The following is a 27,330-nucleotide window of genomic DNA, read 5'->3' as shown; positions in this document are numbered from 1 at the left end:
GGGGGGGGGGGGGCGGGAGAGTTATCATTGCTTCTACATGTAAGTGAATTTTTGGGCCTGCTCTTTTATTTTTAATGTTTTTGGGTTATGTGGGACAAATTTATCAAAAGTCGCACATTATAATAAATTTGTATGTATAAATTTGTACTGTCGCAAACTGGCGCAGACTGGTGCAGACATGTCTCAGACACTCTGCGCCAAAATAACCAGACACAAACTGGTCGGTTTCAGCTTAGTAAATGAGGCCCAATAAGTAGCAAAAAAGAAAAACTTTTCAGCCAAAACAATACAAAAAAAAAACAACACCAATAAATCTCCCCATAGAGTGCATACAGCTATTACCTTTAGTGTTGGTTGATAACAAGGTGTAAGGGTAGTACAACAAAAAAGTTAGATGCAGTGATAAATGTATTTTATAGTATTTACTTTGTAAACTATCTATACTGTGATCCTGTTTTAAATACTTGATCTCTGCCGGTATGGTAATAATAGTCCTACCCCATGTGCTCTAACCAGGTGGTAATAACAGCATTGAGCTTGTTATCAGTGATGCCAGTATAAGTTTAATGACATTGTGTACATTAAATCCCAGGTAATGTAGATATTTGTCCATTTTATAAACACTCATCATATAGTGTCAGACTGTAGTCTGTGATATTTTAGGATTCTGCTCTGATGCTGTTGTCCACTTATACTGGTGCTTGCGTGAGGTTGTCGCCTCCTTCTCTACCATATCTGCTGATTTAATGGAGCAACCTGTGGTGAGATGACAAAACAGAAGTTAGACTCGTGCCTCATGATTCATTCACCAATGACTACACATTGTTCTTATGAATATCCTTTGTGCTGTCACTTACGCAGTTTAAAACATAGATGCTATAAATAGTTATTCATTAGCTAATGAGGACAATTTGCACACATAAACATGTCAGTGAAGATATATATATATATATATATATATATATATATAGAGAGAGAGAGAGAGAGAGTCAAAAAAGTACTTAGTCAGCCTCCAATTGTGCAAGTTCTCTCACTTAAAAAGATGAGAGAGGCCTGTAATGTTCATCATAGGTATACCTCAACTATGACAGACATAATGAGAAAAAAAAAAATCCATAAAATCACATTGTCTGATTTTTTAAGAATTTATTTGCAAATGATGGTGGAAAATAAGTATTTGGTCAATAACAAAAGTTCATCTTAATACTTTATTTACCCTTTGGCAATGACAGAGGTCAAACGTTTTCTGTAAGTTTTCACAAGGTTTTTACACACTGTTCCTGATATTTTGGCCCATTCCTCCATGCAGATCTCCTCTAGAGCAGTTATGTTTTGAGGCTGTCGCTGGGCAACACAGACTTTCAACTCCCGCCAAAGGTTTTCCATGGGGTTGAGATCTAGAAACTGGCCAGGCCACTCCAGGACCTTGAAACAAAGCAACTCCATTGCCCAGGCGGTGTGTTTGGGATCATTGTCATGCTGAAAGGCCCAGCCATGTTTCTTCTTCAATGCCCTTGCTGATGGAAGGAGGTTTTCACTCAAAATCTCACGATACATGGTCCCATTCATTCTTTCCTTTACAAGGATCAGTCATCCTGGTCCCTTTGCTGAAAAACAGCCCCAAAGCATGATGCTTCCACCTCCATTCTTCACAGTAGGTATGGTGTTCTTTGGATGCAACTCAGCATTCTTTCTCCTCAAAACACGACGAGTTGAGTTTTTACCAAAAAGTTCTACTTTGGTTTCATCTGACCATTCTCCCACTACTCTTCTGGATCATCCAAATGCTCTCTAGCAAACTTCAGACGGGCCCGGACATGTACTGGCTTAAGCAGGGGGACACGTCTGGCACTGCATGATCTGAGTCCTTGGCAGTGTAGTGTGTTACTGATGGTAGCCTTTGTTACTTTGGTCCCAGCTCTCTGCAGCTCATTCACTAGGTCCCCTCGTGTAGTTCGGGGATTTTTGCTCACCGTTCTTGTGATTATTTTGACATCACAGGGTGAGATCTTGCATGGAGCCCCAGATTGAGGGAGATTATCAGTGGTATTGTAGGTCTTCCATTTTCTAATAATTGTTCCCACAGTTGATTTCTTCACACCAAGCTGCTTGCCTTTTGCAAATTCAGTCTTCCCAACCTGGTGCAGGTCTACAATTTTGTTTCTGGTGTCCTTCGACAGGTCTTTGGTCTTGGCCATAGTGGCGTTTGGAGTGTGACTGTTTGAGGTTGTGGACAGGTGTCTTTTATACTGATAACAAGTTCAAACAGGTGCCATTAATACGGGTTACGAGTGGAGGACAGAGGAGACTCTTAAAGAAGAAGTTACAGGTCTATGAGAGCCAGAAATCTTGCTTGTTTGTAGGGACCAGATACTTATTTTCCACCATAATTTGCACATAAATTCTTTAAAAATCAGACAATGTGACTTTATGGATTTTTTTCTCATTATATCTCTCATAGTTGAGGTATACCTATGATGAAAATTACAGGCCTCTCTCATCTTTTTAAGTGGGAGAACTTGCACAATTAGTGGCTGACTAAGTACTTTTTTGCCCCACTGTATATATATAAAATTTCCTGTGGTATCTGGCATAAAGATGTTAACAATGGATCCTTTAAGTCCTGTAAGATGTGTAACCTACATGGATCAGGCTTGTAGTGGCAGCACATGTCACAGATGCTTGACTGGATTTAAATCTGGGGAATTTGGAGGTCAGGTCAACACCTTTCAATCTTAACCTGGACACCCTAAAAGACCTTCCATTTAGAGATGTTCTAACTAGGGATCAACTGATATTGATTTTTTAGAGCCGATACCAATAGCCTGTAACTTATACCGATATTCCATGCATTTAAATTTTTGGGCATTTTAAAGCAGGGCCATGTACACCTAGGACAAGCAGGGCTCTGTACACCTAGGACAAGCAGGGCTCTGTACACTGAGGACAAGCAGAGCTCTTTATACTGAGGACAAGCAGGGCTCTGTACAGGGCTCTGTGCCCTGAGGACAAGCAGGGCTCTATACATTGAGGACAAGCAGGGCTCTGTGCACCGAGGACAAGCAGGGCTCTGTGCACCGAGGACAAGCAGGGCCCTGTATGAGAGAGAGAGCAGGGCGGCGGGCTCACTGATCGGTGGCACAGTGAACTCAGACGTGGCGCTGCTGTGCTTAGACGTGAGGTCACTTCATCCCCACGGTGACGTGACCTCATGTCTAAGCACAGCAGCGTCACGTCGGAGTTCAAAGCGCCTCTCCAAGGCTGCCACTGCCGTTCTCTTACAAGGCTGCTGTGGCTGTGTGGGAGATGCAAAATAGCAGCCAGCAGCACCGTTCTCCGGGCCCGGGTGTTGCAGGCAAGACGCATTATCGGCAAGGTTATATGCCGATACGGATAACTAACAAAATCGTGAATATTGGCCGATAATTTGGGCCAATCCGATAATCGGTCAATCTCTAGTTCTAACCCGGTCATCTAGCCATCACAATTTGATTTATTATTATTCACCTATCAGTGATTTTAATGTTAGGGTTGATGTATGTACATAGTGTGTGTGAGGTCGATTACACAATATACACAATAGTGTCTATGATGATTCATAATACCTTGGGGTAGACTTTCTCAATAGTTGTGCTTGTTCGAGTTATATCGAAGGATGTATAAGCCATGTGTCCTTCATAGCTTTAGAAGCAAAAAGAGTATGAGATTAGAATGATTAAAATGTTCCTTTAACTTTAGCTAAAAACTAATGCAGATAATATATTATCTAATGCAATGATAGGATTTTTATTGTTTTGGGTGGCAACATTCTGAGAACTCGATGCACTATTACACCTTTAATAATAGTATCATATTGGGTACACTTCTCTGGTTTAAAAAAGAAATGTAATGCAAAATATGAGATTCAGTAATAGCTATCATACAAATATTTAATTCATTTTATAGATTTGCAAACTGATTCAACTCATCATATAGAGGCATCTGCATATTCACAAAGAGTATTTATTGTACAATTTACTTAACAAGTGCTGCTATACTTTGAGGAACAGATCAAAGTAAGGCACACATTGGGTGTCCTGACAGGACCAGGTGCTATTCTTGGAACTAAATATACAGTTCATATTTTGTGTATTTTGGCTGAACACAGCCTAAAATTAGGTTTACACCAGATTTAGCAATTAAAGGTGCCCATACACCTCTCATATTGGTGGCCAAATGCTTGTTTAGATGACAGATACACCTCCCAACATCCCCAAATACATGCTTGCTCACCTGTCTTGTGTTTTCAATGAGAAAAGAAATAAGACTGGCAGCAGGCTATATCCTGCAGAAACAAAGGATCAGGCAAGCTAAAAGTAAACATGCCCAATTCTTTTTTTCTCCCTCCAAATTTTAGGTTCAGCTGACATATAATGTGTATAAACATCTTAGGCTGAGTGGGACTGTCAGAAATCGAATCATCTATTCACTGACGCTATAAAAAAAGAAAAAACACAACATACCACCTGACAAACCAAAATACCATAAGGACCTATTATAACCTTCTGCATGCACTGTAATGCATCTGTGAGCACAGTCTTAGACACACTCGCTGACATGTCTGTACTGAGGGTTTGATTTTCTGACAAGACATTTTAGTAACCCCTTTTTTCATATCTAATAGAAAATATAGTGTTTATTAAGGCTAATAGGGTACTAGGGTAAAAATAAAAATTAGAAATGCTAAATAAGCATATAGAAGTGCCAAAAAATCCAGTTGTTTGGAGGGGGGAGGGGGGGGGGGTTGTCTTAGTCCTGTACTTCCTGGTTAAGTGATTTCTCAGCACTACAATTACTAAACTGCTTTACTTTTCTTTAGCTTTTCACAACAGCCCTCGGCTCCCACCCTCCCTACTCCCCTCCCACAGAAATCCTGCCAGTTCCCCAACCAGAGATGATGCTGAATATTTAATTTCACAGCAGACTATTGCAAAGTGAGGTGGCACCTGCTGCTTTCATTTCCTGTCTGCTCCTCTGCCTGTGGCATTGTTCAGAACAAGGTAGCATGCTGTTAACACACCTCATTCTCCTTAAAGGGGTACTCCGGTGAAAAAATTTTTTTTTAAAATCAACTGGTGCCAGAACATTAAACAGATTTGTGAATTACTTCTATTAAAAAATCTTAATCCTTCCAGTACTTATCAGCTGCTGTATACTACAGATGAAGTTCTTTTCTTTTTGAATTTCATTTTTGTCTCACCACATTGCTCTCTGCTGACACCTCTGTCTCAGAAACTGTAAAGAGCAGGATAGGTTTGCTATAGGGATTTGCTCCTGCTCTTGACAGTTCCTGAGACAGACAGACAGGTGTCAGCAGAGAGCACTGTGGTCAGACAGAAAATAAATTCAAAAAGAAAAGAACTTCCTCTGTAGTATACAGCAGCTGATAAGTACTGGAAGGATTAAGATTTTTTAATAGAAGTAATTTACAAATTTGTTTAGCGTTCTGGCTCCAGTTGGTTTAACATTTTTTTTTCTTCCTGAAGTACCCCTTTAATAATGCTATTTTATTAGCTATATCTCTGCTGTACCACCACGGCACTGTTGTCTTTTTACCAAGATTTTTCAAACTCATGCAATTTTACTACAGCGCTGTAAAACATGCCTTTTTATGGCAATTTCTTTAAGATTCTTTAAAATGCCATGTATAAGCACAACCTAAATGTCCCAATAAAGGAATCTGTGTAAATGACAGGGAGATGGTGATGTAGGCTGTAGGGCTGTTATGAGGTGATGACATCACTTAGCTGAAGATTTAAAGGGGTATTCCAGGCAAAACCTTTTTTTATATATATCAACTGGCTCTGGAAAGTTAAACAGATTTGTAAATTACTTCTATTAAAAAATCTTAATCCTTCCAATAGTTATTAGCTTCTGAAGTTTTCTGTCTAACTGCTCAATGATGATGTCATGTCCCGGGAGCTGTGCATGATGGGAGAATATCCCCATAGGAGCTGTACAGCTCCTGGGACGTGAGTCATCAGAGAGCAGTTAGACAGAAAACAACAACTCAACTTCAGAAGCTAATAACTATTGGAAGGATTAAGATTTTTTAATAGAAGTAATATACAAATCTGTTTAACTTTCCAGAGCCAGTTGATATCTAAAAAAAAAGTTTTGGCCTGGAATACCCCTTTAAAGCTGAGGGACAAAATCCAGCCAGGCCTCCTGAGACATCAGAGATTGTTTATATTACACTTCTGTCACGTGTACCTTAGAACAGAGAAAGCATATGACGTGGACGGCAAATTGGAGCAGGGCTAATAGTGGTGTTTGTGTGTGATTCTTTACTAAGCAGCGTGAAGACACTCAGGGTTTAAAAGAGCAAACCACACTAAACAACTTTGCAGAACATAGCATTCCAGCCCGTGGGATGGCGGCAGAGTCTATGTGTTGTACAAAGATGTTATACAAGCAGGGACCAAACAATGACTTTGTGTAATGTACCACCTGCTGTTTTCTCATTTGAGTCCCAGTGTGACTGCACCGTGCATTAGAGATACATCCACAACAAGGTCCGACCTCTTTTATCCTTTCACTTCTATTAGATCACCTTGGGTGACTGGCGTGTTCTAAAGCACATAATATAGTGATGACTATAACATCATGCCCATTTATAAGGAAACCTATTGTTTACTAATATCAGAAATGTTTCATATTATAACACATGTAAATAAAAATAGGAATACATAGATACGTATCAATATTGAGAATCTAAATCACTTGCCCTGACATTTGCCTAGTAAATGATGTTATTATTTATTTTTATTATCATTAATTCTGGCAAAAAAAACCAGGGAAATAAATTAAAGGGGTATTCCAGTCAATGACATCTTATCCCCTATCCATAGATAGATATATAGGGGATAAGATGTCTGAACACGGGGGGGGGGGCACCGCTGGGACCACCGCGATCTCCCTGCAGCACCCTCATTCTATGTGGGGCTGCTGCTCCAGTCTCGGAAACCTCTGTGTTTCCGGGACTGGAGATGTGACGTCACACCATTCATGTCTATGGGAGGGGGCGTGACGGCACGAGGTGTGATGTCATGTGGCGGACCCCCCGGGTTCAGACATCTTATCCCCTATCCTTTGGATAGGGGATAAGATGTCTTTAGCCGGAATACCCCTTTAAGATCTGCACATTGCAGGACTGGAGAAAAACTCCAGCCCACACATAATTCAGTTCATATTTTTTTTATTCATGGTATTTTCTACAATATTTATCTTTCCATTTGCAGGAGTCCTTTTCACTACTTAAAGGGGTATTCCGGTGAAAAACTATTTTGTTCATATTAACTGGCTCCAGAAAGTTAAACAGATTTGGGAATTACTTCTATAAAAAAATCGTAATCCTGCCAGTACTTATCAGCTGCTGAAGTTGAGTTGTTCTTTTCTGTCTGACAACAGTCTGTCTCAGGAACTGTCCAGAGTAGGAGCAAATCCCCATAGAAAACCTCTCCTGCTCTGGACAGTTCCTGAGACAGACAGAGGTGTCAGCAGAGAGCACTTTTGTCAGACAGAAAAAAAACTACTTAACTTCAGCAGCTGATAAGTACTGGTAGGATAAAACATTTTTTAAAGAGTTTACAAATCTGTTTAACTTTCTGGAGGCAGTTGATATGAAAAGAATAGTTTTTTCACCGGAATACCCTAGTAATAAATATTTCTAGCCTATTCACTGGATAGGTGATAAATGTTAGATCTTTGGGGACTTAATAAGAAGAATGGGGATAAGCATACATGCTGCTGCTCAAAATAATTTTGTAGTGCTTACAAAAACAGAGTGAAATGAGAAAAAAACACTTGCTGTACAAAGTGGTTATCCATTACAAAAAGCGGTAACTGAATTTAATATTAACAAAAAATTACTAAACCAAAAGACATAAAAGAAATTTGAAGATCTCACAATACATTGAGTTAAATTGTAATAAATACCTGAATTTGAAATCCTTGGGCAGATGGCATCCTGTTTGGTAGTCGCTCCTAGTTTTTGTTATCTGTTTCTGAAGGTCTTTTATTGATCTGCTGTATCCATTAAAAATGTAGTTTGCAAATACCAGCTTGCCACAAATATACATCTAGAGCATAATACAACAAACACATGTACCTTCAGTATTACTAACAATTACTACTTTTATGCTCACAATATATATGGTAAGTGCTCAATATTGAAACAATAACAACAATTAAAAAAAAACTTCAAGAGGTTCACCGCTCCTAGAGATCTTAGGGGGTAAGATGTCTGATCGGTGGGGACCACGGCGATCTCCCTGCTGCACCCGACATTTGTTTAGAGCGTTTGGTGCAGCGCTTGAGGCTTGTGATGTCACAGCCACGCCCACTCAATGCAAATATATGGGAGGGGCATGATGGCACGCCCCCTCCCATAGACTTGCATTGAGGGGGTATGGCCATGATGTCATGAGGGGGGTGTGACTGTGACGTCACGAGCCTCCGCCCCGCATCGCCAGTCTTCCGGCACAGAGTGAAGTTCGCTCTGTGCTCCGGATGTCTGTGGTGCCGCAGCCGAGATAGCGGGGGACCCCAGCAGTGGGACTCCCGTGATCAGACATCTTATCCCCTATCCTTTGGATAGGAGATAAGGTGTCTAGGGGCGAAGTACCTCTTTAATTCCCATTACATGAACAATCTGTGTTGGCTTTATGTTCTGCCAAAGGTGCGATTGGATCACAATTGAGGAAATTGGAAAAGCCCACTTTATGGGGGAAAGTTTTCCCTCACTGAACCCAATCTTAGTCTTAACACACATTATGCACCCCCTTCATATCAATGAGCATCTGAGTGCCAATAACCCTGTTGCCAGTCCACTAGTTGCCCTACTTTTGACAACTATTTATAAGTATTAACCACTGTATACTGCAAATAAAGGACAAGGCCTGACGTTTTGGAGATGCATTGTAGTAGTTGTACTGTACATTCAGTTAAAGGGACAGGGGATAAGATGTCTTGGGGCGGAGTACCCCTTTAGCTCATGAGAACAACATCCAGGGAAGGATCAACAATGATTGAGATGAGATGGTAACGTCCTAATAATAAAGGATATAATTGTTCACCCACACTTACAGATAGCACAGTTGCTTCGTCAGATAGAATACAACCAACCACAAGGATCTGCAAACTACATATCACATGGTAGTGTTGAGATTTAAAAAAATGTCAATGCTAGTTTTTTGTGTACCCTTCTTTCACCCAGGTCTTAGCAGGGCATGTTAAAGACAGTAGAGATGAAATGAGGTCATCCCTCTGAATACAGTAAACAATGTATTCAGCACAATTTCTGCTGGGCCACCGCCAAACATTAGATCCTTGACTAAAGAATGCGTTTCACAAAGTTATGGAAATTGGGGCACTCTGTGTTATGCACCTGGGAATTTATGGTGAATAAAATAATATCTATTTTATAAACAAAATACATTAAAATAGCAATGCAGTGTCAATTGAAACATCGCCGATGACACATTATATAAAATTACCATAGAGAAAGACAACATTGTATATTGAATATAAAAAAAGCATTGTTAAAGGAACAATAGGAAAACACTGCAAAGCACAAAGTACATAGAAGGAAATATCCGTGCAAAGCTCTCAGTGATACAAAGAAAGGGGTTTGTGATCAGACAGTGGAGGGATTACATTGCCACCTAGTGGACAGTTCAAGAAGGGTTCATATTATGTATGTGCACAGTTATTTTACGTCATTTACATAAGTTTAATGACTATGCTCTGGGCCTGAGCTGTAATAGAAATATGGAACCTCTTTAAGGCTGCATTCACACCTCGTTTTCAGCCCACGGTTGCCGGATCCGTCTGGGGGAGTGGAAAACCGGGCGCTCCCGTACCTCAGCCGGACCGGCGCAGAAATCCATTTACTTTAACGAGCCGACCGGAGTCAAACGGTGTTGACCAATATCCGGTTTTGTGACCGGACCTAAAACCGTAGTATACTACCTACTGTTTTAGGTCCGGTCAGGAAACAGGATATGAGTCAAAAATGAGCCGACCGGAGTTTTTCCTCTTTTACCCCTTTTACCCCTCCTTTTGCATTCACATACATAGAAAAATATGCTTAACAATACAGAACACGTAATTAAATACATTTGTCATTACCAGGATCATTCCCGGAGCTACATTGTGCCTCTGAACCAGTAAAGGTTGTTTATGACCTGTCAGGATATTACATGTGTTGATGTCGTACTTGAATATACGGAAGGAGTCCACTCGGCTCTGTAACAGAGATACATTTATAGGTTACAAGCACAGAAACTATCATCACAGAAACGATCTCAACTGTAACATTATATAACCATAATTCATTCTTAATTCTTTTATTTATAAGAGGTTTTTGCTTTCATTCACTAGTTTTCTGCTACCTCCTAGGAGGAGAACAATGAAAATAATGGTGCTGGATCCCCTGCATGTCCTACACTAACAGTGCCTGACAGACCACATTGGCCCAGACATAAATGTGTCTGGTTTTTGTTTCAGACAGATAGCAACCAATCACAGCTCCGCTTTCAGTACTCTGGTAAAATGAATGAAGAGCTGTGATTGGCTGATGCATTTTCTGCTCGTTCTTCAGTGGCGGAGTTTGAACCTTGTACACATGTCCAAACAGAATGTAGCCTGTCTTGACTTAAAGTAGTACTCTATTGCCCCAGCTTCCAAAGCATTTTGTTCCGAATGCTGGGTGCGGGCAGCGGGGGTTGTGACGTCACGACCATGCCCCTTGTGATGTCAAGCCACGCTACCTCAATGCAAGTTTATGGGAGGGGGCGCAAGCCCCCTCCCATGAACTTGCATTGAGGGGGCGTGGCCATTAAGTCACGACCAAATGTTCCGAACACTGGGGCAGTTGAGTACCCCTTTAAGGATGTGCATTACATTTAGGATTAGATGCATTAGACACAATTTAGAACGTTATAGAATGCTCTTTTTGAGTCCTAGCTAAGTGGTATACTTAAAAAGGAGCCTTCATTTAGCATTAGAAAAACATAGCAGCCTGATTCCATAAACAGCGCCACTCTTGTCTTCTGAGTGGTATTTCAGCTCAGTTCCAATGAAGCGAATGGAGCTGAGTTTTAATAGCACATACTATCTGGGGACAACCCGTGGCACTGTTTTTGAAAGAAAGAGGCTATGTTTTCTTAACACGGTATCACCCCTTTAACCCCTTAAGGACTCCGTTTTTTCCATTTCTGCACTTTCGTTTTTTTCCTCCTTACCTTTAAAAAAATCATAATTCTTTCAATTTTGCACCTAAAAATCCATGATTGCTTATTTTTTGCACCACCAATTCTACTTTGTAATGACGTCATTTTACCCAAAAATCTATGGCGAAACGGAAAAAAATTTTTAAGAAAAAACGACATTTTGTTAATTTTGAGGGCTTCCGTTTCTACACCGTACATTTTTTGGTAAAAATGACACCTTCTCTTCATTCTGTAAGTCCATACAATAAAAATGATACCCTACTTATATAGGTTTGATTTTCTCATACTTCTGGAAAAATCATAACTACATGCACGAAAATTAATAAAATTTAAAATTGTCATCTTCTGACCCCTATAACTCTCTTATTTTTCCACGTTTGGGGCGGTATGAGGGCTCATATTTTGCGCCATGATCTGAAGTTTTAAGCGGTACCATATTTGTATTGATCAGATTTTTTGATCACTTTTTATTCATTTTTTCCTGATATAAAAAGTGACCAAAAATACGCTATTTTGTAATTTTTTGGCGCATACGCCATTGACCGTGCGGTTTAATTAATGATATATTTTCATAATTCAGACATTTCCGCACGCTGCAATACCACATATATTTATTTTTATGTACACAGTTTTTTTTTTTTTTTTTTTTATGGGAAAAGGGGGGGTGATTCAAACTTTTCTTAGGCAAGGGGTTAAATGATCTTTATTAACTTTTTATTTTTATTTTTAACTTTTTTTTTTGCAATGTTATAGCTCCCATAGGGGGCTATAACACTGCACACAATAATCTTTTACATTGATCATTGTTATCCCATAGGATAACATTGATCAATGATTCTGCCGCTTGACTGCTCATGCCTGGATCTCAGGCACTGAGCAGTCATTCGTCGATCGGCCACCAGGAGGAAGGTAGGGGCCCTCCTTTTGTGTTCCAGCTGTTCGGGAAGCTGTGACTTCACCGCGGCCGTCCCGAACAGTCGACTGAGCTAGCCGGGAGTAGTTAACTTTCACTTTACATGCGGCAATAAACTTTGGACGCCTCGTCTAAAGGGTTAATAGCGCACTATTAGCCACGGATCCTGGCCGTTAGAGGCGGTGGCCCCGCGTTATAGAAAGGGAGTGGAGTCCTTAAGTGGTTAAAGGGGTACTCCGGTAGAATTATTATTATTTTTTTTTTCAAATTAACTGATATCAGAAAGTTAAACTGATTTGTAAATTACTTTTATTTAAAAAAAATCTTCATGCTTCCAATATTTATCAACTGCTGTATGCTCCAGATGAAGTTGTGTAGTTCTTTCCAGTCTAACTACAGTGTTCTCTGCTGACACCTCTGTTTAGGAACTGTTGAGAGCAGGAGAGATTTGCTATGTGGATTTGCTCCTACTCTGGACAGTTCCTGACATGGACAGAGGTGGCAGCAGAAAGCACTGTGGTCAGTGTACAGTGGTCAGCTGATAAGTACTGGAAGGATTAAGATTTTTTTATAGAAGTAATTTACAAATCTGTTTAACTTTCTGAAGCCTGATGATATGAAATTTTTTTTTCCCACTGGAGTACCCCTTTAATACTTCTGTTAGGCTGGGTCCACACTACGTTTTGTCCCATACGGGAGCGCATACGGCAGGAGGGAGCTAAAAGCTCGCGCTCCCGTATGTAACCGTATGCGCTCCCGTATGTCATTCATTTCAATGAGCCGACCGGAGTGAAACGTTCGGTCCGGTCGGCTCATTTTTGCGCCGTATGCGCTTTTACAACCGGACCTAAAACCGTGGTTGACCACGGTTTTAGGTCCGGTTGTAAAAGCGCATACGGCGCAAAAATGAGCCGACCGGACCGAACGTTTCACTCCGGTCGGCTCATTGAAGTGAATGGCATACGGGAGCGCATACGGTGACATACGGGAGCGCGAGGTTTTAGCTCCCTCCTGCCGTATGCGCTCCCGTATGGGACAAAACGTAGTGTGAACCCAGCCTTACTTGAAATGTGCATTGTGCTATGTTGTTCATATCATGCTGCCTGTTACCATAAACTATTTTATTTGTGTTACTTACCTGGATACATGGCATACTTCTATATCGGTTCTTCTTTTCATATAGTTGGTCAAGCACGTCCTTAGTGTCAGTTTTCTCAGAGCCCAAAGATGACACAATACACACAACAATAACCTGCTCCAAGGATGAGGTCTTGTTTATTAGCTGGTCAAACTCCAAGTCTGTCACATGGGGAATCTGGTGACTACTACACCTGCAGAGACTGCGTTCTTCACCCAGCAGCACTTTTTGTAAGACCACTGGGCAGGCATAATGTGATGGGTGCCAAAGCTTCTCTTCATCTTGTTCTAAAGAAAGTAGGGGCCCTAAAAGGCTGAAGGTCCTGTAGGTGAGAAGATAAGGAAATTCAGACAACTATACAATGTTACTGCACAGTAACAAGCCACAAATAAAAAAAAACAAGGCCATTAAATGTGAACTGAACTCTTTGGGGACATTAACTAAAGCATTTGAGACTGTAAACATAGCACAAATGGCAAATGTACGTTACACTATATAGCTCAAACCAGATATACCAGTTAATGCCTATGTATATATGCATAATACTGCGGCAAACAATTAGACTCTCATCATCATCAAGAGTAAGAAGCAACTTGATACAAGCAATTTATCAACACAATTCCAGTAATTCCCATGTATAACATATTCATTGTTATTCTATATAGGTATTGTACCGGGTAGGGGTCTGTATAGTACTATACACAATGTAGCTCCATTACCATTAATAACCACAAAAAAGCACCAAGAGAGCATTACCATTGCCAATACACATCATTTTACTAAACCATGATTTAAAAATTACACCATTAAAAAAAGTCAATATGGATGGGTGGTTCAATGGACGGCTAATATATAAATACAGGGTTCCGGTATAACTGATAGATAACATTAACCATAATGAGGGTGGGTATTGTTGCATTACAACTACTAAAGTGCACTGCGTCTTTCAGCCAGGAATATACCTCCTCTCTACACTATTGCACATCTCCATATGTAGTACATAAGTAAAACAACTTACCCATTGTAATGACTACCGTAGCCTACCAACCTTCCCCTGGGCAACACCACCTGCCCCTACACCTCACATCGCACCCAGACACCACAGAAGGTAGTCCTGCGATGTATGGATTAAAGCCAGAAAACTTTTTTCAGATGATTCCATGTACAAATAGTAGGTACGGTACCTCCATAGTGTGAACAATAATTGTTGTTCACACTGTAAAGGAACAGTATCTGTCTTCTTTTTGTATATGGAATTATTTAAATAAAGTTTTCCGGTTTTAATCCATACCTTGCTGGACTACCTGCTTTTTCATACAAGTGTTCCATGGATGTGGTCAAAGCCTATGGTCCATGCTGAAAGTGAAATGGAAATATGCGGCTAGAGTGTACGCTGAAAGTAGATGTAAAAGATATTAGAAGAAAAAAAAAAAAATAACACAGTACAATGAAATAGAAACAGCCAGTGTAAAAGAACCAGACCAGGCGAGTCCACCCCACTGAGACACCCCAATGCGCATTTCAGATGTTAATCCTTAATCCCCTGATGATAGATTAATAGCCAAAACTACATAGTGGTGTCTGTGTGAGGTGGAATCCTCTGTATATTGCTTTTTCTGCATAGAACCAGTGTAACGCCGAGCACTCCGGTCCCCGCACCTGGACCGGAGCGCTTATGGCGTGTGTCCCCAGGCAATGCTCCGGCATCTCAACTTGTGCGCCCGCACCAGGACTCTTAGATCTAAAGGGCCAGTGCACCGGTGATTGGTGCCTGGTCCAAAGTTGTTAATTAAGGGTTAAGGTTTGTGAGAGGGAGTGCTGTTTGGACTTAATTAGGCCTCACCTGTGCACCGCGCTATAAGTACCATCTCCTCTCACAGCCTCCTGCCGGATCTTTGTTGCCTTGAGCCTGAGTGAAAGCATTCTTTGTTCCTAAGTTCCCTGCCTGTTGCCGTACCCGTTGCTACTGACTACCGCCTGTGAACCTTTGCTGCCTGCCCTGACCATTTGCTTCGTCCGACTATGCCTTTGCCTGATCCCGCCGCAGCAAGTCCATCCCGCTTTGTGGCGGGCTCTGGTGAAGACCAGTAACTCCTTAGACTCTGTTCCCCTGGTACGGCCCACATCATCACCTCTCTGGCTCAGCGGATCCACCACCAGCCTCCGCTACTAGCCCAGATCCTGACAACCAGCATTGTAGTGCTGGCTACTAGAGATGAACGAATTTACAGTAAATTCGATTCGTCACGAACTTCTCGGCTGGGCAGTTGATAACTTATCCTGCATAAATTAGTTCAGCTTTCAGGTGTTCCGGTGGGCTGGAAAAGGTGGATACAGTCCTAGGAAAGAGTCTCCTAGGACTGTATCCACCTTTTCCAGCCCACGGGAGCACCTGAAAGCTGAACTCATTTATGCAGGATAAGCCATCAACTGCCGAGCCGAGAAGTTCGTGACGAATCGAATTTACTGTAAATTTGCTCATCTCTACTGGCTACTAGTGTTGAGCGGCATAGGCCATATTCGAATTCGCGAATATTCGCGAATATATGGACGAATATTCGTCATATATTCGCGAATATTCGCATATTCGTTATATTTTCGTTTTATTTTCGCATATGCGAAATTTCGCGTGTGCGAAAATCAGCATATGTGAAAATTAGCATATAGGAAATTCGAATACTCGAAAATTCGCATATGTGAAAATTAGCATACACAAATTTTCGCATATGCGAATTTCGGCACGCCAGTCTCACACAGTAGTATTAGAGCCTTCTTTACACCACACAAGCTGGAAGCAGAGAGGGATGATCACTGTGATGTGTACTGTGAAGAAAAAAAAAAAAAAAAGATGAAAATTCGTAATTACGAATATATAGCGCTATATTCGCGAAATTCGCGAATTCGCGAATATGCGATATTCGCGAATAATATTCGAATTGCGAATATTCGCGAGCAACACTACTGGCTACCATTTGCATTGAACAATTTACAACTAGCTATTATTGCCATCCAATACACACCCAATGATGTAATAAAGATATGCATTTTATTATTACTTTTTGTCATTTGTGAATTCATTTAGAACTACATAGTTTTTGAAGTATTTGTGGGCATGTACCATAGTGATAGCCCATTCGGCTGCTATGGTGCCCTAGGAGAGAAGTGGGCCCGTCCGGGGGGGGGGGGGGGGGGGGGGGGGTGTCCATTCCTTTTTGCTATTGGTAAGAAACTGTGCAGAACTTCTCTTTCTCCACAGAAATGCATTGTCAGCAAATTAATGGAGAGGGTATTGCCAATGGTTCAGGGAAAGCAAAGAAAATAAACAGCTAACCTTTCTGTCCTCGGGCAAAATAAGATGCCATTATAAGGAACCTGTATTTGCTTTGGGGCCTTCTTTCTTGTATGTACACCACTGGTACAGTGCGCAGGGATATGATAATGGACACGCTTTTTTGAGTTTGGTTTATACAAAATTTTACATGGTAAAATTAAAAAATTTAATTGTAAGCCTATGTCAAACCTGGGTTCCTTACCCTGATTTATTAACACTTATTTCATTTCCACTTTTACTTAAAATCGAATCAGCAGCAATTTGTTCCCGCTTCATGCTGGAAAAAGATGAAGGCCTAAAACATCAAAATAGAAATGAATAAAACACAATGTAATGTAGACTTAGAAAGAGCCATCATTTAGTTTGCGTTGTGGAAGCCCAATATTTGAACTTAAAGCTGACCATATTATTTTATTGCCATAGTGACTTAGGAGTAGTGTGTGTCCTTGAGGAGACCATTACAATGGCATATGGCAGTGGTCTCCAACCTGCGGACCCCCAGATGTTGCAAAACTACAACTCCCAGCATGCCCGGACAGCCGTTGGCTGTCCGGGCATGCTGGGAGTTGTAGTTTTGCCACATCTGGAGGTCCGCAGGTTGAAGTCCACTGGCATATGGAGTCCTACAAGTCGTGCAATGCTTCATGGAAAAATAATATGCAAAGTAGCTGTTTGCCAGAAGGAAATTACTGGAGGTAGGTTCCCTTAAAATCAATGTATGACTCTTTGAGAGCCTTAAAAAATGATTCGGGATTATGAGGGAGATTTATCAAAACCTGTCCAGAGGAAAAGTTGCCCAGTTGCCCATAGCAACCAATCAGATCGCTTCTTTCATTTTTAACAAGGCCTCTGCAAAATGAAAGAAGCGATCTGATTGGTTGCTATGGGCAACTGGGCAACTTTTCCTTTGCACAGGTTTTGATAAATCTCCCCCTATATGCCAAGTCAGAATCTTCTTCAATAGGGAAGTTTTCCTATGAGTAGACAGACCTCTTATAGAAATGAATGAAGGGGGGCGTGGTGTGATGTCACGAGGGGGCGTTGCTAAACGTCACGTCTCCAGTCCCGGAAACAAAGAGATTTCCGAGACTGGAGACGCAGCCCCGCATAGAATGTGGGTGCTGCACATAGATCATGGGGGGTCCCAGAGGCAGGCCCCCTGCAATCAGACATCTTATCCCCTATGCTTTGGATAGGGGATAAGATGTATTTGGTCGGAATACCCCTTTAAGTTAATTTAAAAGGGTCTTTCCATGAATAACATTTATCACCTATCCACATTCTACTATATTTGGCTGTTTTCGGCAGTCCCATAGAGTTAAATTCCAGAAAATATGCCTGGGACCCCAAGCTGGATTCCCCATTCTGAAGATTAGTGGAGGTTCCAGCTGTGGGGCCCCCATGAATCAAACATCTTGTCATCTAGTTTGTAAATAGATGATAAATGTTATTCATACAAAATCCCCTTTCAGGGGCTATTCATGCATACTGGATCTGCTGTAGATTTGAAGCTGCAGATTTTATGCTGCAGATTTCAATGTAAACTAATTGAATGAACACAGAATTAAATATACAGCATGTCCTGGATGTGTGAATAAACGCTTAGGGTCTCTTCACATAGGCGGATTAAGTTGCAAGATAGCAATGTGTTTCCCTCTGTAAGTTTGAATGTGGGTGGGCTGTACGTGGCAGATCCCAATGGGATGTGGATTTTCTGCAGCAGAGAAACCGCTGCCAAAAATCTGTCACGGAAAGCCTTCCCTGATTCAAAATCACAAAGGGAAACATGCTGAACGGACCCTTAGAGTTTATTCACACATCTTCATTTTATGCTTCAGATTTGCTGCAGGTTTGCTACAGCAGATTTTGCTACCCATTGAAGTCAATGGGTACCTAATCTCATGCAGCCTATCTGAAGCAAAAATAAAGACGTGTAAACTGACCCTTAAGGGGTTATCCAGAGACACTAAAAAAAAGTTCTTAGTTCTTAGTACTGGCTGAGCTGCAATGTAACATATTGGGCTCCAGCATAAGGCTGGAACTCCACTGAGGTTTTTGACCTGCGATTTTTGTGGCATAAAAACGCCAGAAAAAACGCCAGAAAAACTGCCACAGTTTTTCCCTGCGTTTTGGCATTTTTTCTGGCGTTTTTTACCTTTGTGTGGAATTTGCCGTTTTTGGCCCCTTTTGCTTTTTTTTTTTTTTACAAAATAGTTGGGTACCAAAAAAAACAAAAGGATGCAGTAGGGATGTAAAAATGTATTTAACTAAATGTTTATTTTTTATAACAAAATTTTTATAAATATTTTTTTATAAAGTGTGTGTTCGTTTAACTTATTTTTTTTTTCCACATTTTTTATGTAGTACTACTACTCCCAGCATGGAACAAGACTGTTCCATGCTGGGAGTAGTAGTACCTGTACTATAGACATATTGCCCCGGGTGTCAGTCTGACACCCGATGCGATCGTCCATAATATAGCAGTGATGTGGCTCTATACAGCGCTCACATCTCTGCTCTATTCACATCACTGGCCATTCATATTTCCCACCCAGAGCTGTGATTGGCCAGATGGTTTCAGCCAATCCCAGCTCTGAGGAAAAGATGAATGAATGAGCGGCCGGCCCGGAGTACAGAGCAGAGCAGGGATGTGAGCGATGTATACAGCCACTCTGCATCTCTGCTATAGACAGGACGGTCACAGCGGGTGTCAGTAGTGACACCCGCTGTGATGTGTCCTTTAGCAGGCACTACTACTCCCAACATGGAGCACACTCTGCTCCATGCTGGGAGCTGTAGTACCTGCATTAATGGACAGATCGCTGCGATCTGTCTATTAATGCAGGTACTACAGCTCCCAGCATGGAGCAGAGTGTACTCCATGATGGGAGTAGTACTTGTAGTTAAGGAAAGATCACTCCTGGCACCCGCGGTGATGCTCCTGTATAATGTATAGATGCAGCGGCCGGCGCTCTCCTATGGTCCCCTACACGGCCGCATATATACACATTCTGATTTCTCACAGAGAGCTGTGATTGGATGGAACCATCTGACCAATCACAGCTCTCTACAGGAAATATGAATATGTGTATATATACGGCAGTGCAGGGGACCAGAGAAGAGCGGCCGCCGCATCTATACATTATACAAGAGGATCGCAACGGGCGATCTATCAATAAGTACAGGTAACTACTACTCCCATCATGGAACAGTGTGTTCCATGCTGGGAGTAGTAGTACTACCTAAAAAATATGTTTTAAAAAAAAAGGGAAAAATGCACACACACTACATTTTTATTATTGTCGGCTACATTTTTAGCGCTTTACCCGCTCACACAAATTGATCCCTGTTTAAAAATTAATAAACATTTCATAATAAAAAAGATACATTTCATTAGGTACAATTTTTTCCATCACTCCTGTATCTTTTTTATTAATTTTTTTATGGTCCCCTACGAAATTTTTATAAAAAAGGTATCTCCATATTTTTCTTGGATCGCTAAAGTCGAAAAAAGAATAAAAAACGCCTGCAAAAACACAAAATTTAAAACCAACATTCTAGACTTCTATGGGAGGAAAACGCCACGATTTCAGGGCAAAAATGCCAAACTAGGTTTTTGCAAGGCGTTTTGAAAATCCAGCCTCTGAGCCTGAAATTGCTGAAAAACGCCAAAAGGATAAAAAAAAACGCCAAACTGAAAAACGCCAAGTGAATCTGGTATTTTGCAGTTTACCATTGACTTGCAGCTAACATCTGGACGCGGCGTTTTTTCACTGAAAAAACGCTGCGCGGGAAAATTGGCGTTTTTGACGGCGTTTTGCAAAAAAAACCTCAGTGGAGTTCCAGCCTAAGGAAGTATAGCACGGCAAAGAACTGGAGGCTGATGGCGGAGGCTATGGGAACTGAGAAAAGGTAAGCATGAAGTATTTTATCTCTATGGATCAACAATAAAGGATTCGTTTTTATCCCTACCACTCCGGAGTGCTGGTGCCATTCTCTGTATGGATTTGTTTCCCTACAAAGTCAAGTGATTATCCCTTCTACGGCAACACGGCTGCAGGCTTTTTCTGTGCACCTGGAGATGGAGTCTGTGACTACACGTACATCTAGGAGATGCTGAGCTGTATCTTATCCCCTTTTTTTTTTTTTTTTTCTATATATTTTTTTTTTAAGCAAGCGGCCTGTCCATGTTTTTAGAAAAACACTTGTCGTCGCACCATCACACAAAACAGTTTTTTTTGTAAAACTGACTGTGGAATTTTTGATCCCAAACCAAAAGCTGATTCAAAAGAAATAGGAAATATAATGAATTTATACTTCTTTTTCCATGCATAGGGAGATTTGGGAGTTTGCGAGGGGTCCCAGCCATGATGAGACACTAATACCTTGTGGATAGGGGATAAGTTGCCAAACTTGGGGTTAGGGTTGTGTCTTATATTGGAGTTCAGCCTCAATTCACATTAATATCAGACACAACACATGGACATGCCTCTATTTCCAAAAAATTATTTTTTTTTCTTTCTTATCCTGAACAAACCCTTTAATGGAGCAGACCCAACAGCCTCTTTATATGTTTTTAACTCGTCATGTAAGGAATGCTTCCATACCTGGGTGAAGCAGAGCTCAGGGATGTATTCCATTTCATATTATGATGATGAGCAGGGGCTGATAGAAAGCGCCCATGTAGAAGGAACCTTTCCTTCTGAAGTGCACTCTCTACATCTGTTTCTGTGACAGGGTGCGACTTTGAAGCAGGTGATGTAACTGGGAATGCAGCAGCAGATTGGACTTTCCTTTTTCTTGACATTTTTGGTGGAGCATCAGACATCTTCTGTATATGTGGAGAATCAATTCCTGCAAAATCAAATGGCCGTACTATCAGCTTACCTATATAATCCTACAAAACATCACTGATGCATAGTAGTAAACATAAACTAAGTGCAAAAATATATAGAAAAAGGCATTGCATGGCAAAAAGGAACTCTATGCTAGCTTGGCCGTCTTCCAAAGTTTTTACATAGCAATGAAATAATAAACTTACCTGAAGCCAAGCGGTAATGCTCCATCCAGTCATCTACAATATTTCTGATTTTTCGATGAAGCTTCCTGAGCTCAACAGCTGCATTGAAGTCATTTGAAGGACTAATATGATCCTCAGGAATTACAAGGGTCTTTGCTATCTCTGCTAAAATTGTCTTATTTAGAAAAGGAATACATATTTGGTTAGAAATCATTGACTTCTTGAAGTGGATCTGACATCATATTATGCAACCCTATGTAAGGCCAGCTTAGTATGGGGACAAAACCCATCTCCTATTAGAGTACAAGCATTTTACCAAGCCAAGTAATGTAGACATGTATACAATATTACAGGTTATAATACTGTGGTGGCCCAATACAAGAGTTGCACCCCTGTTCCCTTGCTGCCCTGTCAGGCAGCCTCCATACAATGACCCCTGGCACCCTCTGCACCTGTTCCTTTGTATATCTGCTTCTATGCTTGTTATATAGAGTATTGTATATAATATGTGTTAAGCCTTTAAGACCCGTTGTCATGTGATTGTAACCCACTGAGGTACCAGTGACCATGTGACCTAAGGATGACTTATGGGACCCCACCAGAGTCACCCCATATAAGCCCTGGGTGGAGCCTCCTCTCTCTTTTTAAGTCTTTGCTGAGTTGCGGTAAGGTCAAGTCTTAGGTGTGTGTCTGGAGTCCAGAGGAGGCCTAAAGTCTACCATGCAGCCACGGATCCTAAAGTCCAGTACCCCACAGGTCAAGTCAAAGCCTGATAGGCTACAGAAGTGGTGAAGTCAGTCATAGTTTGCCATAGTCAAGTCAGTCCGAGTCAATCTGTCTTCAGTCAGCGTGGTTCTGCAGCAAATTGTCCCAATCCACCATAAGTCCCAGCAAGCCTTGAGGTCTCTGAAGTCACTGGTCACCTCCTTGGGCCCAGCCAAGTTGTATAGACTGTTACACCTGTCTGACTCCGTGAAGCTGCCGTTGTTCCGTAACTTGGCGTCAGAGTAATTATTTGTCCCCCGTGCCTAGCCCAGGATCCAGTGATATACCTTCGGGTGGTGAAGAGTTAAAACCACGCTCTGGCGTCACAAACACAAGGGGTTAATGCCATCTGCCCTTAGGGTAATCCCATCTGCCCTCATCACACCCTCACCACAATACATGTAGTATATACTGTATTCTTGAAAGAGCAATTAGCAAACAAACTACTTGAAATGAAAATGAACATGATTGTAAGTATCAGATGTTAATATTTAGGCATATGTAGGAGCTAAAACATTGCACACAGGGGCGGACAAATCACATGTGCAGCATGTTCAGCTGCACAGGGGCCCGCCACTACACATGGGCCCTCAGGTACTGGCCAAGGGCCCCCTTGAGAGAGAGGTGCAGCTGATGAGGATCCAGGACATATATATTTTTTTTACAATCCCTGCGCTGCTCCTGCTCCGGTATCATTAGGGTGACACGCAGTAGCGCAAGGATGAAGGCATCTGATTCATGGCTCCGCCCCCAGCACAGGAAGAGGATGGAGGCCGAGAGCTGACAGGCCTCCCAGGAGCACAGCGGCTGTGAGGGTAAGTTATGTCCCCTGTCCTGCCTCTCTTCTCACTAGCAGTATAACCTGGGGCTGGGGGGTAGCATCCCAGTGGGGTCACTTTCCCTGCTCTGGTGTCCACGGGTCACATTACAAGAACAATTTTTGGGAAAAATTGCGGCAAAAATGGCGCGGTTTTACCGCGATTTTTCGAAATCGCTGTAAAACTGCACAATTTTTGCTGCGATTTTTCAAAAAATTGTTCTTGTAATGTGACCTGTAGGTGACCTGTGGACCCCGGAGGAGGGAAAGTGACCCCACTGGGGCCACAACATGTGGACACACTGCTTGTTTATTTATCATTAATCCATTAAGGCAGTGTTTCCCAACCAGGGAGCCTCCAGCTGTTAAAAACTACAACTTCCAGACAGCTAAAGACTGTCCGGGTATGCTGGGAGTTTAGTTTTGCAACAGCTGGAGGCACACTGGTTGGTAAACACTGAGATAGATAGATTGACTGGGCATAGATCAGTGTTTTCCTACCATGGTGCCTCCAGCTGTTGCAAAACTACAGTCCAGGCATGCTGGGAGTTGTAGTTTTGCAACAGCTGAAGACACCCTGATTGGAAAACACTATCTATCTACCAATTGATCTATCCATCCCACAGGGTGCCTCCAGCTGTTGCAAAACTACAACTCCCAGCATACCTCAACAGCCAAAGGCCTAGGAGTTGTAGTTTTTTAGTTTTGCAACATCTGGAGGCACCCTGGTTGATAAAAAGATATCCATGTCCTATCTATCATCTATCTATCTATCTATCTATCTATCTATCTCATATCTATCATCTATCTATCCATCTAATATCTTTCTATCTATCTCATATCTATCTCATATCTATCTCCCATCTATCTATCTATCCATCCATCTCATATCTATCTATCTATCTCATATCCATCTCATATCTATCAATTATCTATCTATATTTCCATCTCATATCTATCTATCTATCTTATATCTATCTATTTCATATCTATCTATCTCATATCTATCTATCTCATATCTATCTATCTCATATCTATCTATCTATCTATCTCATCTATCTCATTATCTATCTATCTGTCTATCTCATATCTATCTATCTATCGCATATCTATCTATCTATCTATCTCATATCTATCTATCTCATTTCTAGCTATCTATCTTATCTATCTATCTCATATCTATCTGTCTATCTATCTATCTATCTCATATCTATCTATTTCATATCTATCTATCGCATATCTATCTATCTATTTCATATCTATCTATCTCATATCTATCTATATCTATCTCATATTTATCTCCTAGCTGAACAATTGATGTATGGGGGGGGGGGGGGGGGGGGGCAGGCACGTTCTTTTCACAGGGGCCCTATGCTGTCTGTGTCCGCCCCTGATTGCACATATATGGGTGAATAAACTACTAGCTTTGTTTTACTGCAATAAGTTTTAGATAGTTGTTATCCTATATAAATAGATATCGTAGACACAGTAGACACCTGGTCTGACAAATAAAAATGGCATTTATATCAATGCCATAGGCTAGAAAACTTAGAAATCATAATTTTATTTACAGTTTTCTTTGGGCTCCTCTTTGCATCCTTGTCTTTTGCTTTCTTTTTGTTTGCTTTGGTCATTTCTCTTGCATTTCTTGAGGAGAAATTCTCACTTGTCATGAGCTGGCCCTATGACATAGAGCATGATGAGCAATATATCAAGCACTGTACCCAAACTATTATGAGCATCCTCCAGTATTCCTATAAGCTTACCAAATCTTCCATTTGTGGAGGAGGGACATCCAGAATTGGTGACAGAGATAAACGTACGGTCTCATGCTGCCACCTAAAGATTAGGCAAATAGCATACTGGCCAGCAATCTTAACAGAGACATATTCATTGACCTAGATAAGAAGGAAGGAGTACTCTGATAAAGTGTGGAACAAAAAAAAAGAAAGCAGATGCAGATGAAAAAGTAGAAAAACAAAACAGACTGTCTTGTCTTCTGCCTTACAAGAGAAAACTGAGTAATAGATTTAAAGTGAATATCCACTTTACACAATCCATTTGGGTTTGCATGGTCCCAAAATTTGACCACATGGTGCCCCACTGCAAAGATTCCCCTAGCAGAAGAATGTCCCTTCTCCAGCCTCTATATCCCAGGAGAACATGTAGACCTGTGAGAACCAGTCTAGACCTGACTTTTGCCAGAGTAACATCTCCTAGCCCTGCACTTGCTGAAAGATTTAGACAGCCAGCATAGTGTGTATTTTTCCTAGTCCTTGTTGCTGCTATGCATGCCTACACCTAGTCATTGTTCTTGTTCCTGTTCCATCCAGACTGTGAGGATATGCTACAAGATTCCAGTCTCTGAGAGGGAGAACTTTGAGAGGAGAAAGCTGAACAAGGTCATCTCTTGAATACACTTATCTTTCAGTTTGCCTATGGTCGAAGTTAGTGCTGCCTGTCTGCCATGTCAGGAAGACTTCCCTGGATGCCCCTTTCCAGGTGGTGTGTCGCAAGACCATCGCAGAGAGTAAGTAAAGAAAAGTCTACATTTTGCATCATAATGTACCAACCTGAGAAGATCCTCAACAATAGTTTCAGTAACTTTGGGCTGAGAATATGAGAACCAGAGGGCACATATATCTGCATTAGTAACTACATGTACAAGTGCAAGAAAGCACCTTTAGATTGTTATTCAGTAAAACTTCTATAAAATTAACACTGAATTCAGTGCCTCCAATATAAAGCTTACATGTTAGTGCTCTATCTGAAGATACCAGTTACCACATCATTCAATAGTCATATTACCTGCACTGTAAAGGGATCCGATAGTTTGCCCTTTTTTGGCCAGTCCCATTCTTTCATTGTTTCTCCTTCTTTACTTGTCAACAATCCTCCAACTTGGTTGTATTGCAGTAGGAAAACATTACTACAAAATATTAAAACCGACCGTCAAGTGATCACACAAAAAAAACTACCGAATGATTCACTAGCTAAAAACATATAGTTACATAGTTACATAGTTAGTACGGTCGAAAAAAGACATATGTCCATCAAGTTCAACCAGGGAATTAAGGGGTAGGGGTGTGGCGTGATATTGGGGAAGGGATGGGATTTTATATTTCTTCATAAGCATTAATGTTATTTTGTTCCAGGAATGTATCCAATCCTGTTTTAAAGCTGTTAATTTTTCCTGCTGTGACCAGTTCCTGAGGTAGACTGTTCCATAAGTTCACAGTTCTCATGGTAAAGAAGGTGTGTCGCCCCTTGAGAAAATATATATTAAAGTTATATTCCTGATTCCTGTAGCCTAATAGATTGGGCTGTAGATTTCTGCATCTTTGTATATTCTTCATGTTGTACGTGGTCTGTTAAAACTCTCAATATAAGAAACCATGGATTAAATACTGTAGTCAATGAGCTAATTTATTAGTAACATATTAACTTGTGTATACTTATCTTTGAAAACCTGATATACTACAGTACTAACCTTTCAGGAGAATGAAGGCTGCCATGTCCAAATGGGGTGAATGTGCCCAGCATGCTCTGCTCAGGGGAAAATATATTAGTATAAAAACCTCCACATGCCAGACCAGAGTGGCTATGACACACAGCCAGATGTCCAGAAGGATAAATAAATTGTGAGTTAAGGGAAGATTTAATATAATTTCAAAATGTTAAAAAAAAACAAACTTGCCTCCCGCCACTTGCCTCTGGTATTCTGCTCCCAGCCCTTTGCTGCGGTCCTCTTCCTGGTTGCCAGGGGTCGACGCATCAGACTGCTGCTCAGCTAATGATCGGCAGCAGTGATGTCCCTACTCGGCCACTATTGGCTGAGCTGCAGTGTGACACATTAGGTCCTGGTACCAAGAAGAAGAGGAGGCCGGGGCTCCAAACATCACACTGCCGCTCAGTACCCCTTTAATATGATAATAATGAATGCTGTGCCAGGCTGAAACTATAAGATAATTGTGGGGTATGAGCAGAAAGATTTGTCTATAATATGATTTTGAGACATGTGGTAGGACCAGTTAATAATAGGATTATAATGCATGTGTTCCAGGAGGTAAGTG

General features: G+C 41.2%; 1 protein-coding gene across 1 annotated transcript in view; it reads right to left on the bottom strand.

The window, feature by feature from the left end:
* Positions 1–238: 238 nt before the first annotated feature.
* Positions 239–27,330, bottom strand: part of C4H3orf20 (chromosome 4 C3orf20 homolog) — a 48,116-nt gene continuing 21,024 nt past the window's right edge. Inside the window, exons 9-20 of the mRNA XM_056574311.1 lie at positions 26,748–26,891; positions 26,066–26,186; positions 25,024–25,155; positions 24,829–24,939; positions 21,697–21,850; positions 21,263–21,509; positions 16,858–16,950; positions 13,325–13,646; positions 10,171–10,287; positions 7,978–8,120; positions 3,606–3,681; positions 239–756 (exon numbers count right to left, since the gene is read on the bottom strand). Coding sequence (XP_056430286.1) covers positions 727–756; positions 3,606–3,681; positions 7,978–8,120; positions 10,171–10,287; positions 13,325–13,646; positions 16,858–16,950; positions 21,263–21,509; positions 21,697–21,850; positions 24,829–24,939; positions 25,024–25,155; positions 26,066–26,186; positions 26,748–26,891 — 1,690 coding nt within the window. The 3' untranslated portion in view covers positions 239–726. The remainder of the gene's footprint in view (positions 757–3,605; positions 3,682–7,977; positions 8,121–10,170; positions 10,288–13,324; positions 13,647–16,857; positions 16,951–21,262; positions 21,510–21,696; positions 21,851–24,828; positions 24,940–25,023; positions 25,156–26,065; positions 26,187–26,747; positions 26,892–27,330) is intronic.

The sequence above is a fragment of the Hyla sarda genome, chromosome 4 (assembly GCF_029499605.1).
Source record: "Hyla sarda isolate aHylSar1 chromosome 4, aHylSar1.hap1, whole genome shotgun sequence".
Taxonomy (NCBI): domain Eukaryota; kingdom Metazoa; phylum Chordata; class Amphibia; order Anura; family Hylidae; genus Hyla; species Hyla sarda.
The sequence above is the reverse complement of the archived record's forward strand: the minus strand, read 5'-3'. Positions and strand labels throughout refer to the sequence as shown.